Here is a 12979-nt window from a genome sequence, read left to right on the forward strand (position 1 = left end):
CAGTGGCTCGTGAGCAAAATGTGGCTCACCAATCCCTTGGATGTTGCTCCCAGTGTTCTCAATGCAGGTACGAATTTTTGAAATCTTAGCTTGGAAGCAAGTTTAAGTTGCATAAAAACTAGGTGTACTGCCAAATAGAAGCTTCTGTGGGCTGACAGTGCACATAAAGGCTACCAAATAGCCACCCACAGCCCTTGTTTTGCACCCCTGGAACAATTTTTATGTTTTTGTTGCTCGCTGATTCTTCTACATTTGAATGTGGCTTGTGGGTAAAAAAGGTTGAGGACTCCCTCTTTATATGGTCACAGAACCCCTCAGTGAGTTTTAATATCACTACAATTTACAGCAGGGATAGTACAGGTATGGGACCTGTTATCCAGAATGCTCGGGTTTACTAGAAACTCATTTAAACATGAAATAAACCCAATAGGCTGGTTTTGCTTCCAATAAGGATTAATTATATCTTAGTTGGGATCAAGTACAAGCTACGGTTTTATTATTAGAGAGAAAAAGGAAATCATTTTTTAAAATTTGGATTATTTGGATAAAATGGAGTCTATGGGAGACAGCCATTCCGTAATTTGGAGCTTTCTGGATATTGGGTTTCCGGATACCTGTATATAAAACATGAGAAATATTCAGAAAAACTTTTACAACTCAGCCTGCAGCCTTGTGCCTTTATATAGTCCAATAACCCCTCAGGGACATCTAATATCCTTATTTACAGTAGGGGGTACATTCTCTATCATAATACATGAGTGATCCTCTGAGTTCCCTGTATCACTCAGCCTGCAGTTTAAGGGGCAAATTCACTAAGCACCGAACGCTAGCGTGAATTCGCCAGCGTTGGGCATTTTCGTTACTTCGCAGATTCACTAACGGACGTAACTTCGCTAGTGTTAATTCGCACCCTTACGCCTGGCGAATTTGCGCCAATGGACGTAACTACGCAAATTCACTAACACGCGCATTGTTCTGAACGCTACCTTTTACGCTAGACTTCCTTCACCACCTCAGACCAGGCGAAGCGCAATAGAGTAGATAGGGATTGCTTCAAAAAAAGTTAAAAAATTTTCTAAGTCCCAAAAAACCCTGGCGTTTTTTTTCTTTATTATGGGCGATAGGCTGAAAACGATGGAAATTTTTTTTGGGCCTCCCCTCCTTCCCCCCTACATTTCCTAACTCATGGCAACTTAACTATACAGTGGGCACATGTGTAGGGCAAAATAAAAAATTTATTTGCTGTTTTGAAGGTTTCCCAGACTTGTGTAGTTCTGCTACATATACCTCCATTGTAACTTCAATTTGGCGCCGTATGCCAATTAACCATCGCTAGCGTAACTTCGCTTTGCTTGGCGAATGAACGCAAGCGCAACCTTACGCTACCCCTGAGCGCAACTTCGGATTTTAGTGAATTTGCGGAGCGCTGGCGAAAATACGCCTGGCGAAGTGCAGCGAAGCGTGGCAAAGCGGACGCCAGCGCAACTATGATTCTTAATGAATGTCCATATAAGAGTTTTACTTTAGTCCCTTTGTAAATTGTATAATGAAGCAATTGAATGATTAATGAATAAAAAAAACAACCCCTGTTTTGTTTAAAGGGTAAGGCATTTTTAGTAGCTTAAGGCACATAATGTTTCAATGTCCTTAATAGATTGATAATGGGTTAAGTGCAGAGGATTTCTTCTATGTGTCTATGTGAATTTTGTGGTCACCTCATTGCACCTCCCCCCCCCCCCGCTTAATGTTTTAAAAAATTACTGGTGAGTATTTTCCCTTGTTTGTCTATGGGAAACAGCCTTCCGGTCATTCAGAGGTTTCTGGATATCAGGTTTCCAGATAACAGATCCCATACCTGTACCACAATTAAGAAAGTGCTCTGATAAAGACAAATGTATGAAAATTATCCTCCTCCTCAGGATGCTCCATTATACCACATATGAAAATGCAGGCATTCCGAAAACTACTCAGACTGACATGTTGGGCTGCCCCTTAACTACTTAAAAATACTGGACACCCTTTCTAAAACTGGGAAGTGGATTAACGCACCCGCTCTCCATATCCCAGTCTTTGGCAATCCTACTTTCTCTCCTCACCTAGACTTAGACAACTACAAGGGAATTACTGATACAGATATCCCGGACACTTCAATCACAGTCACAATGATTCCTCCCTGTCTGCTAGCCTGTACAGAAAATGGTTCCTTCCAGTTGATACTGCAAAGGCCCTCATCCTAATGAAACAGAGACAGACTGATAGCCACCTAAGAAACTGGCTGATTATTCAATTATTAAAGGTATTCCAGTGTACTTGGCAAAATTCAGCAGGAACAGCCCCTATGTTTGCTCATAGCCTGTACAGAGAGATCCCATAAAACGATGGCACCATCTCTACCTACTATAGCTGCTATCCCAAAGCCACACTCCCTTCCCAAATGTGTTGCAAGGACCCCAATATTTGCAGAGACCACTGCAGATGCTAGGTGGTAGCTGAAGAGTAGAACATGTAGATGGCTTTTAATCTGACATATGCTCTTCATATAATGTGGAAAGTAATTGAAAAAAGTTTATTTCTGGGGCACAATCTGAAAACAATTGAACTGAAAATTTGGAAGGTAAACAACCCCTTTAAGTATATGGCACCAGCTAAACAAAAACTGTTCACTGGCTCCATATCCATCACCACTGACCCCAATAAGAAACAACACTGACTACTTGGGATTGAACATAAGGGATACAAAACTGCTTTTGGGCTCCAGAATCTTCAATCGAGGCACCTTCTAGGCATGGAAAAAGACCATTTCCCATGTTTCCAAAGAAAAGCGGTGAGTTGGGGAGGTACAGACAGCTGAAACATTACATGACATCTATATCAATAGGAAATACTGTGTGTAGACCACTAACCAGCTTTGAAACATATAGCTCTATAAATACACCGACACGGACTCTCTCTAACGTCATGCTGGAACACAAACACCCCAACTTACCGGACTATACTAAGTCTTGGGAAACAGACTTTAACCTCAATCCCTGCGCAAGATTGGCTGAACATATTCCAAATAATCACAAAATGCTCAATAAGCAATAAATACCAAGAACAATAGGATCCACCATCTCTACCCACTATTTAGGCTAAAGAAGGGACCCACTACAAGCCAAGGACCCCCCGGTTCTACCAGTTGGAACCATGGCTGATGAATGAATGGATCCAACAGATATGGCAGCGCAGTAACTGCACTGACTCAATAGGCCACACATACAAAGCAATGCTCTGTGTACTTAATAGTCTGTGTATGTGCTGCACATCTAATTAGAAATAAATGTCATATAAACCTCACTCATCAACAGGGGACACTTCCCCTTTAAGAGCAGGGGACAGAGGTGACTTCCACATGGGAGTGTGACAGTTGGTTCAGTCCGTTGGTTGGCCCTGTGGTGAGAGGTAAGAGTACTTTCCCTCTGGGAGATTTTTTTGCCAAAAAACCTTTATTTTAGTGGAAAAAGAGGAGGGAATTTGGGCAATGTCCCCCACAGACTAGCAGGTGGTGTGCCTCTCCCTGATTTTAGTGAATTTGGATATTTTTCCCCTAAAATGTGCTTGGGAGATGCCTTTAATCTTAGTGCTGGTTGGGAGACACAGACTTTTTGTGGATTTGGCATTATGCAGGGCTGCCAGCAAATATTCACATTATCTACAGAAGGAAACTTTTGGGGACCCTGTAGCACACCATAAGGAACTAGGGGTGGGAAGCAGAGGCACGTGCCATGGGGACAGTTGGGGGTGATGAGTGGGGGACATACAGCAGGTCCCATAGAAGAGAGGAGACTTTACGCCTAGGGTTTGACAGTTGGTTTAGTCCGTTGGTTGGTTAAGTGTATATTCCCTCAGAGATATTTTGCCAAATAACCTTTACTATAGTAAAAACAAGAGGGGAAAAGGTTGGGTCACGCCCCCAAGCAGATGTTGCTCCTCTCCCTGATTTTAGTGAATTTGGAGATTTTTCCCCTAAAATGTGCTTGGGAGAAGCCTTTAATGTTAGTGCTGGTTGGGAGACACAGACTTTGGCAGTTATTTAGGGCTGTCTGCTAATTGACTGTGTGAGAAAACTTCCAGCATTCTAGAGACCGAGGCTCAGTACCTGCTGGAACTGATACAAAGCTCAAACTTTAGGGGAAATACATTTCTGCTTTCCTCTGTATTAAATAGGAAATATTAAATTATTAAATTCCTTAACTTGCCTTTATATTCTCTTTTCTATACAGATTGCTACAGTGCCTTTCCTGCATTTTTGGACCGCAACTTCGGTGATTCACACCTGCCCATTAACACCTGGGAGTTTTTTTTTGGCTTCTCCATTGTTCATATAATTACATCTATATCTGAACAGTGTAAGAGAGCCAGGGGTTCCTTAGGGAGACCCCCCCCCCTTGGGGTGGCCCGGCCTTGTGCCGCCCCCTAATTTTTTTCCCCATCGGAGAATCTTCTTTAAGAGGTAATCTTGCAAATTCAACTGATTCAGCACATGATTTCACGTCAGAGAGTGTCATAAATTCACTTGGGGGGTCCCACGTGGCTTTGTGCATATGAGCCCATACGGTTACTGTATATTGTATTTATAAGAAGCCAATCCATCAACAGCATTAATAATGGGCTTTAATCATTGACTGGAACAATGTTTCATACAAATGGGAGAATATAGATAAGGAAATAATTAAATGGGTGGTTCACCTTTAATGTATATTTTAGTATATTTTAGGATGGCTACTTCTAAGCAACTTTTCCACTGGTCTTCATTAAATGTTTGATACTTTTCGGACGCTTTCCAGCTTTCAAATGGGGGTCATTGACCCCATCAAAAAACAAATGGTCTGTAAGGCTACACATTTATTGTTATTGCTACTTTTCTTCAAATCAGCACATGGTTGCTAGAGTAATTTGGACCCTAGCAACCAGATAGCTTTAATTGCAAACTGGAGAGCTGCTGAAGAAAAAGCTCAATAACTCAAAACCCACAAATAATAAAAAAGGCAAACCAAGTGCAAATTGTATTAGAATATCATTCTCTGCATCATACGAAGAGTTCATTAAAAGGGGAACAACTCTTGATTTCATTTTGGCTGATTATGTCTATTTGTCCCTCTAGGTTTCCACGATGGACAAGAAGCAGAGAAATCCATCTCTTCTGGTAATGCCTCAGTGTAAAACAATCCTCTCTCATCTGAACTGGTGTTTCCCTTTCACTCTTCTATATAAGCTCTCCTTAAGCAGCTGTCTGTCTGCTTCTATCTATCTATCTATCTATCTATCCACACACATACACATATACATACACATACACACACACACACATATATATATATATATATATATATATATATATATATATATATATATATATATATATATATATATATATTGCACTCTTAATCCACAGCTGCCTGGGTGCTGGTCAACACATTAGTATGCAGTGAACAAACAAGCCACACTCCAAGGACTTCATTTTGAAAAATAAAGGTGAAGTTTTATTCTCAACGTTGCGGCTCCTTAAGTGGGGCCGTCTTCAGGAGACTCTACTGAAGACGGCCCCAGTTAAGGAGCCAAAACGTTGAAATAAAACTTCACCTTTATTTTTCAAAATGAAGTCCTTGGAGTGTGGCTTGTTTGTTCACTATATAGATATAGATCTAGATATGTGTTGGAGCTGCCTCCAATCACTACGTTTATTAAATTTTCAGAATAAAATGCCCTTATTCCTGGCATGTTTGCCCCATAAAAACCCAAACCCCTTTCTGTCTCTATTCTCCTCAGAGCCAGAGCCACTTAGTATTCTGTCCCTAATGCTTTTTCTTTTTACTTACAGACGCTGTACTCCGTCCTGAAGGACTTCAGGGCGGAATATACGGATTTTGAGGCCCTCGCTTCTTATTATGGTAAAATTCTCTATTATTTATCAGTTCCTAAGGTTGTGCCATTGTTTTATTATTTGTGAATTCCTTTCCCCCTTTAGCTCAGTATTTAACTGAATTGTGTTTTTCCCGCAGAACATCACTATCGGGTCGAATTCGGCGAGAACATCATCCTGTAAGTAAAACATAAATGGACTTGTTACATGTTGGGAATCATTTGCTATTGCCCCAGGGGTAACTGCAAGGGCAATACGGCTGGAAAATGTTTTATTAACATTCAGTGATATCTTTCTTTTTCAGAAAGCACTTCCTTCTAACATGCGATGTGGACCCGAGGATGAGGGCCAAAGAGAACGTTATGCATTACTGGAAAATGCTCCACTCGCTGGTATGTAATGCAGAATAGATGTTTAGATGAATAGGGAACAAATGATATTAGATTGCCAGCTCTTATCTCACGCTACTTCTTTCTTTATGTTACAGGAAGTGATCAAGAGGGAATATGCCGCCCTCAGGAAATCTGCCAAGCTGCCTCCTGTAAGTGTCACTAGTATAATTATTATTATAGGAGAGGTTAATATTCACTGCGTGTCTCTATAATAATCTAGAACATTATTATTCATTGTATCTCCTGCTCCCCTGGGGGCATCTAAAGTCTCCCATCCAAGTGCCATTTTCACCAGAAACAAAAATGGTTTCATCACAAGCGTTCACATGGCCACAATAATGGCATTGGTACAAAGAAGCGCTTAACATTGACTCTCTTCTTCCACAGGATCATCCAACTCGAGTGCGAAACCGGAGGAAGCAGCTTGAGTATTTGCGGCTGGAGAATGTAAGTTCACCTGGGATCACTGTCCCTGATGCTTTTCTTGGGTGTTTAACCGCTAGATAATGAACTTTGATTGGTCTATTGCAATCGGGACAACGGCACAAGGGGTTATTTGGGGTTTTTTCTCCCTATGATGAGAAAAGGCTGATGCTCATAATTACAATATCACAACATCAGCTGCCGGCAGGGAATCCCACACCCTCACTGCCCTCAGCATATAAAGGTACTATTAGCAGCACATATACAGGCATAATCCTAATTGTCTCCTTTCTTTCCCCTTTGCTCCTATCCTTGTGCCTCCCCTGCGCTCACAGACTATCAACCAACATCTGACCCACCTTCACCATGAGTTCTTGAGGGAGCTGAAGCTAAAGAAAGCTGCTCGGTATGTATTTTGCAATTAACACTTTCAATTACTCTTACTGGCACATAACATATTCAAAAAAAAATAGATGTTTTCTCGTACCTCCGGGTGCTTTTGGCCATACTGATAGCACAGAAACTTGTTAAACTTTTTTAGGTCCCTACAACCATAGCATGTATCTCAGCATGTATCACTGGGTGAAGTCTAGCATGGAACTTACTCAGCTCAGTAACTGCCCAATGTGTTACAGTAGGGACAGGTGTGTAGCAGGTATAATGATATTTCTTAGGTACAAGGCTATCTGGCTATTTTAGTCATCCAGTGATCAGAATTGTAGTTGCAATACTTTGGAAACAAATTACAACAATGACCCATTTTTTTCATTTTCTTCCCTTTAAACCTAGTAAGAAACAAGTACACAGTCCTGCAGCTGAAGAAAAGGAGGATGGAGCCCCTGCAGCAGAAGATGAGGAAGCCCTTGATACAGAAGACAGGGAAGAGGAAGCGGAAGGAGCTCCAGCTGAAGACCCTGCAGTGGAGGAGAAGATGATGGAGGAGCAAGCTCCAGCAGAGGAAGAAAAGGAAGAAGAAGCTCCTGGAGCAGCAGAAGAGGAAGCTCTTGCCTCTCAGGAGAAAGGAGAAGGTGCTGAAGATAAGGAAGAAGTGGATGGTCCAACAAATGAAGACACAGCTCCTCCCGCTGAAGAACAGCAAGTCCCTGAAGAGGAGGAGAAAGAAGAGGGAGTGGAAGTAGGAGGTTCTGCAGAAGAACATCAAGCTCCTGGAATGGAGGAGAAGACAGAGGAGCAATCTCCTGCAGTGGAGGAGAAAGAGGAGGGAGCTGATGGTGAAGAAGGGATCATGAAAGATTCTCTGGTGGTGGAGAGGCCGACCCTCCGAAAACAGTTCAGGAAGGCCATCATGAAGAGGCTCCGGAGAGTTTGGGTAATGTATCAATTTACTGACCATTACCCATTATCTAGAGATGCCTCATGTTGTCCAATGCAGCTCCACTTTACTTCCTGCTGTTCTGAGCATTTTCAATGCTGTCTGTTGAGCCCGCAGGCCGATTACTTTGAGGGCACCCAATAGACCAATGTTTGGCTGCCTTTAGGTTGTAAGAGGTTGCTGACAGAGATAAGTCTGCAGATAAAGTGTCGATTCTATAGTAGGCCAATAACAGGGGAGGTAGGTAACGCTTATAGGGCTGCTGGACATCTGGCTTAGATATCCACCTTTGGAAATGGGTTGCTACTGGATAATGGACTGGCGCCAGGTGATCGAAGCGTATAAAAGATTAAATGGCGCAGGCTCAGACTGAGATTCATAATAAGCCAAGGCCTTCCATGTGTAGAGAGACCCAAACAGTCCCCACAGGCCCAACAAATAGTGCGTTCTTAAAGCAAGACCTATAGCGTTTAATATCATAAGGAAACAAGTATGTCTTTATTCTAATGTCAACACTCTATCTTTTCAGCATTCCACCCAAAGACTCGCCGCCTGCTGCTGCTGCTGCTGCCGCCGACCCAACACCATGGCCTAAATCCAAAGAAATCCTAAATGATCCAGGGTGTAAAACCGACTGCCGTTTCTAGGAGTCAGGAAGGAATTTTTACCTATAGTGCAGATTGGTTCCCATAGTACTCTAGGGTTTTTCGCCTTCCTCTGGATCATTGGTCGTTAGGGATGCCCAAATATAAATTAGCTGTCAATTTTAATAAATCCTGTGCTCTCCGACAGGTTTCCCCATATAAAAGTCTCTGTGTTTTTCTTTAATCCCTATGGTGAATATTGAGGGAAGGGGCTCCTGTGCCTCATTCTTCTAAAGATGACTGACCGGTTGTGTGACGGGGCAATTAATACTGCTGGGAGCTGCTCAAAATGGCAGCGTAAGGGTAAAACTGGGTTGTGGTGCGGATACAGTGGTTTATTTGAAGAAGGGAATGGGTTAATATCTCTGCAGGGTTATTTGCTTAATATGTAGATTGATGGGGATGAAAGACATAGGGACACATGTTGATCTCAAATGATTGAAAGGAACTACAAAATTGCTTTACTCCATAGGCCACAATGTAAGCATTTCCATTCAAGTCCATTGCCCTCTTAATATTGGAATTCCATCCACTTCCCACCAGCCTATTTATACTATACCAGACATTTAGTATATGAAGGTGCTTGATATTGGGGAATGCCTGTGCTGGATTTGTTTTTTGGTTACCACTCTCTCCAGGTTATGAGACATCTTTTTGGGGTGGGGGATTCCTGCTAAAGCGATGGAGGAGTATTATATTTCTTCCTGCCCCCACAATGACACACTCCATTGTTTGCTAGACGAGGAAGCCCTTTGAGGGGTAATAAGGAAGGTAGGGGCAAGTTGGGCCAACCCTGCCCCTGGATCCACGAACCCCCCCCCCATTGGTGACCTGGGGTCATAAGAGTTAAAACATTGGTGGCCTGGGGCCATAAGAGTTAAAAAAAATTGGTTGCAAGGGGCCCTAAGAGTTAAAAACTTTTATAGCCTGAGACCATAAGAGTTGAAGACATTGGTCGCCTGGGGCCCTAAGAGGTAAAAACATTGGCGGCAAGGTGCCCTATGAGTTAAAAACATTGGTGACAAAGGGGCCCCAAGAGTTAAAAACATTGGTGACAAAGGGGCCCTAAAAATTAAAAACATTGGTGACCTGGGGTACAAAGAGCTAAAAACAATTGTGGCAAGGGACCCTACTACAAATATCCTTATCATCTACAGTGGGGGTACAATATCCCTTATAATACACAATACTCAGAGTTCCCTGTATAACTCAGCCTGTAGCCTTGTGCATTTATATGTGATGTCTATAGCCTTATAATTTACAATGGGGGTTTATTATCCCCTATAATACATTTGTAACAGTCCCCAGTGTAACTCAACCTGCAGTCTTGTGCATTTATATTGAACCCCTCAGTGACTTCTAATGTCCATATCAATTACAGTATAGGGCACAGAATCTGTTTTAATACATAAGGGGTAGTTCCCTGTATAACTCAGCCTGCAGCCTTGTGCCTTTAAATTGTCAAATAACCCCTAAGTGACTTCTAATATCCTTATGAATGACAGTATAGGGTGTACAGTCTCTGTTATAATACATAATACATGAGTTATACAGTGATAGTTCCCTGTATAACTCACCGCAGCCGTGTGCCTTTATATGGATTCTAAAATCCTTATAATTTACAGTAGGGGTACATTATGCATTATAATACACAAAATATACTCATCGTTCCCTGTATAACTCAGCCTGTATCCTTGTTCCTTTATATGGTCCCAGAAATGTTTCACTGTCCCTCTCTACTATAGCACCTCATCTATTCAATTTGGCAAAACTGCTGATCCCCCACATGATAGAAATCGCTGCAGCCCCCAATAATCCAAGACTGGATAAACAAAATGAGTGAATTATACAATTCTGAGGAAATCTCAGCTACAGCCCCTGAATATGTCACTAAATTTACAATGGATATACTGGACCCTCTGTAAAGGGGTTGTTCACCTTCCAAAGACTTTTTTCAATTCAGTTGTTTTTAGATTATTCCCTGGAAATGAAAACTTTTTTCAATTACTTTCCATTATTTATGGAAAGTTGAATGTTCCTGTCTCTTGGTGTTTGATTCTAGCAGCTCAGTAAATCAGGTGCAGACTCTGAACTGTTACAATTTTGGAACATTAAGTTGATACATTTCTCAGCAGCATCTCTGAAGTATTAGCAACTATTGTATCAATTCTAACAGCTGCCTGTAATGAAACCCAGAGATTCTGCTCAGCAGGGACAAAGATAAGAAATGTATCAACTAAATGTATCCATTTAGAACAGTTTACAGAGTCGGCGACCCCCAGGGCTGCTTCAGAAGGTAAAAAATGACACTTTACACTTCAATATTTGAAAAACTGCGACACATAGAAAATAGAAAGTCATTGGAAAATGTCATTATTTCTGGTGATCTATCGGAAAACAACTAGTTGTTTGAAGGTGAACCATCCCTTTAATGAGAGGCTGGGTTGTGCTCTGGGCCCCTCGGAAGTGCCAATTTAAAAAAAAGCACCAAAATTGCCTACCTCTACAGCCACTCTGAAGATAATCCTCCCAGCCGCTCCTAAATTAATCCTTCTAGACACTTTGCAGATAATCCTCCCAGCCGCTATGAAGATAATCCACACAACCGCTCTGGAAATAATCCTCCCATCTGCACTGTGGATAATTCACTCAATCCATATTAAGATCATCTGCTCAATCACAACAAAGAAAATCCTCCCAAAACTTTTAAATTAATCCTCTCAGTTTCCTCTCAATCGCTCTGAAGATGATCCTCCCAGCTGCTCTGAAGATAATCCTCCCATCTGCACTGCGGATAATTCACTTAGTCCATATGAAGATAATCCTCTCAATCGCAATGAAGAAAATCCTCCCATCCGACCTGAATATAATCCTCCCAGCCGCTCTGAAGATAATCCTCAAAACCGCTCTGGAGATAATCCTCCCATCCAATCTGAAAATAATCCTCACAGCCGTTTCGAATATAATTCTCCCAGCAGCTCTGAGGCTATGGATACACGTGCGGATGTTCGGCGCAGTTTCAGTGCAGTTTTTAAAAAAGCCAACCTCTGCATAAATACGCTAGCAGTTTCAATCTTAGGCATTTTTTTTTTTTTTAAACCGCGTTGCGAACCTCTGTGAAAATCCACATGTGTCAATAGCCTGAAGATACACCTCCCAGCCGTTCTGACGGTAATCCTCCCATCCGACCTGAAGATAATCCAACCTCTCGGAAGATAATCAAGCCACTCTGAAGATAATCCTCAAAGCCGCTCTGAAGATAATCCATCTGCTCTGAAGATAATCCTCCCAGATGCTCTGAAGATAATCCTCCAAGGTGCTCTGAAGATAATCCTCAAAGGGCTCCAAAAATAATCCAGGCACTCTGAAGATAATCCACCCAGACGATCTGAAGATACTCCTCCCAGTCGCTCCGAAGATAATACTCCCAGCCGCTCCAAAGATTATACTCCCAACGCCAGGCCCGGATTTGCGCAAGGCCGCATAGGCCCGGGCCTAGGGTGGCAAAAAATAGGGGCGTTTTTTCGCCGGCGCGCTGGGAAGGCGGGCGCTAGGACCGCGCGGCCGCCTGGTCGGACCGCGCGGCCTAGGGGCGGCCGGGGAAGAAATCCGGCCCTGCCCAACCCTCTGCAAATCACACAAAATGAGGTCTCAAAAGTAATTGCTTAATTGGGCCAACTTCCAAATTCCTTTCTTAAAGAACAAAAAATCATTATCCTATTTATCCAAATTAGCATCCAGGCAATCCTAGCTCCCCAACTGGTAGAAATCTTCAGTACAGGTATGGGACCTGTTATCCAGAATGCTCAGGGTTTTCTGGTAACAAACCTTTCCGTAATTTGAATCCTCATACCTTTAGTCTACTAGAAATTCATTTAAACAATAAATAAACCCAATAGGCTGATTTTGCTTCAAATAAGGATTCATTATCACTTAGTTTGGATCAAGTACAAGGTACTGTTTAATTATTACAGAGAAAAAAAGAAAACTGTTTTTAAAATTTTGGATAATTTGAATAAAATGGAGTCTATGGGAGAAAGCCTTCTTGACATTCAGAGCTTTCTGGATTACAGGTTTCCAGATAACAGATCCCATACCTGTAAAACAAATTAAGCAAGTGGTCCTAGAACTGCCACAAAATATACAACATGAAAAAAACCTTCTGTAGAATTTTACACCAACCACATCACACTAAAAACCTAAAAAATGGGCTCTATGCAAAAAATAACCCACAATATCAACCCCCCAATATCTCCCACAGCAATGCTGGACTAAATACAAACAT

The 12979-nt window shown here is 42.0% G+C and overlaps 1 protein-coding gene across 1 annotated transcript; it reads left to right on the forward strand.

The window, feature by feature from the left end:
* Positions 1–4473: 4473 nt before the first annotated feature.
* On the forward strand, positions 4474–8816 carry LOC121396079 (neuromodulin-like). Its single transcript, XM_041570680.1, has 10 exons — positions 4474–4492; positions 5144–5185; positions 5861–5930; positions 6042–6081; positions 6207–6294; positions 6390–6443; positions 6682–6741; positions 7053–7123; positions 7507–8047; positions 8580–8816. The coding sequence occupies exons 2-10, from the start codon at positions 5153–5155 to the stop codon at positions 8643–8645; spliced, it is 1023 nt and encodes a 340-aa protein (XP_041426614.1). The 5' UTR covers positions 4474–4492; positions 5144–5152; the 3' UTR covers positions 8646–8816.
* Positions 8817–12979: the final 4163 nt, after the last annotated feature.

The sequence above is a fragment of the Xenopus laevis genome, chromosome 7S (assembly GCF_017654675.1).
Source record: "Xenopus laevis strain J_2021 chromosome 7S, Xenopus_laevis_v10.1, whole genome shotgun sequence".
NCBI lineage: Eukaryota > Metazoa > Chordata > Amphibia > Anura > Pipidae > Xenopus > Xenopus laevis.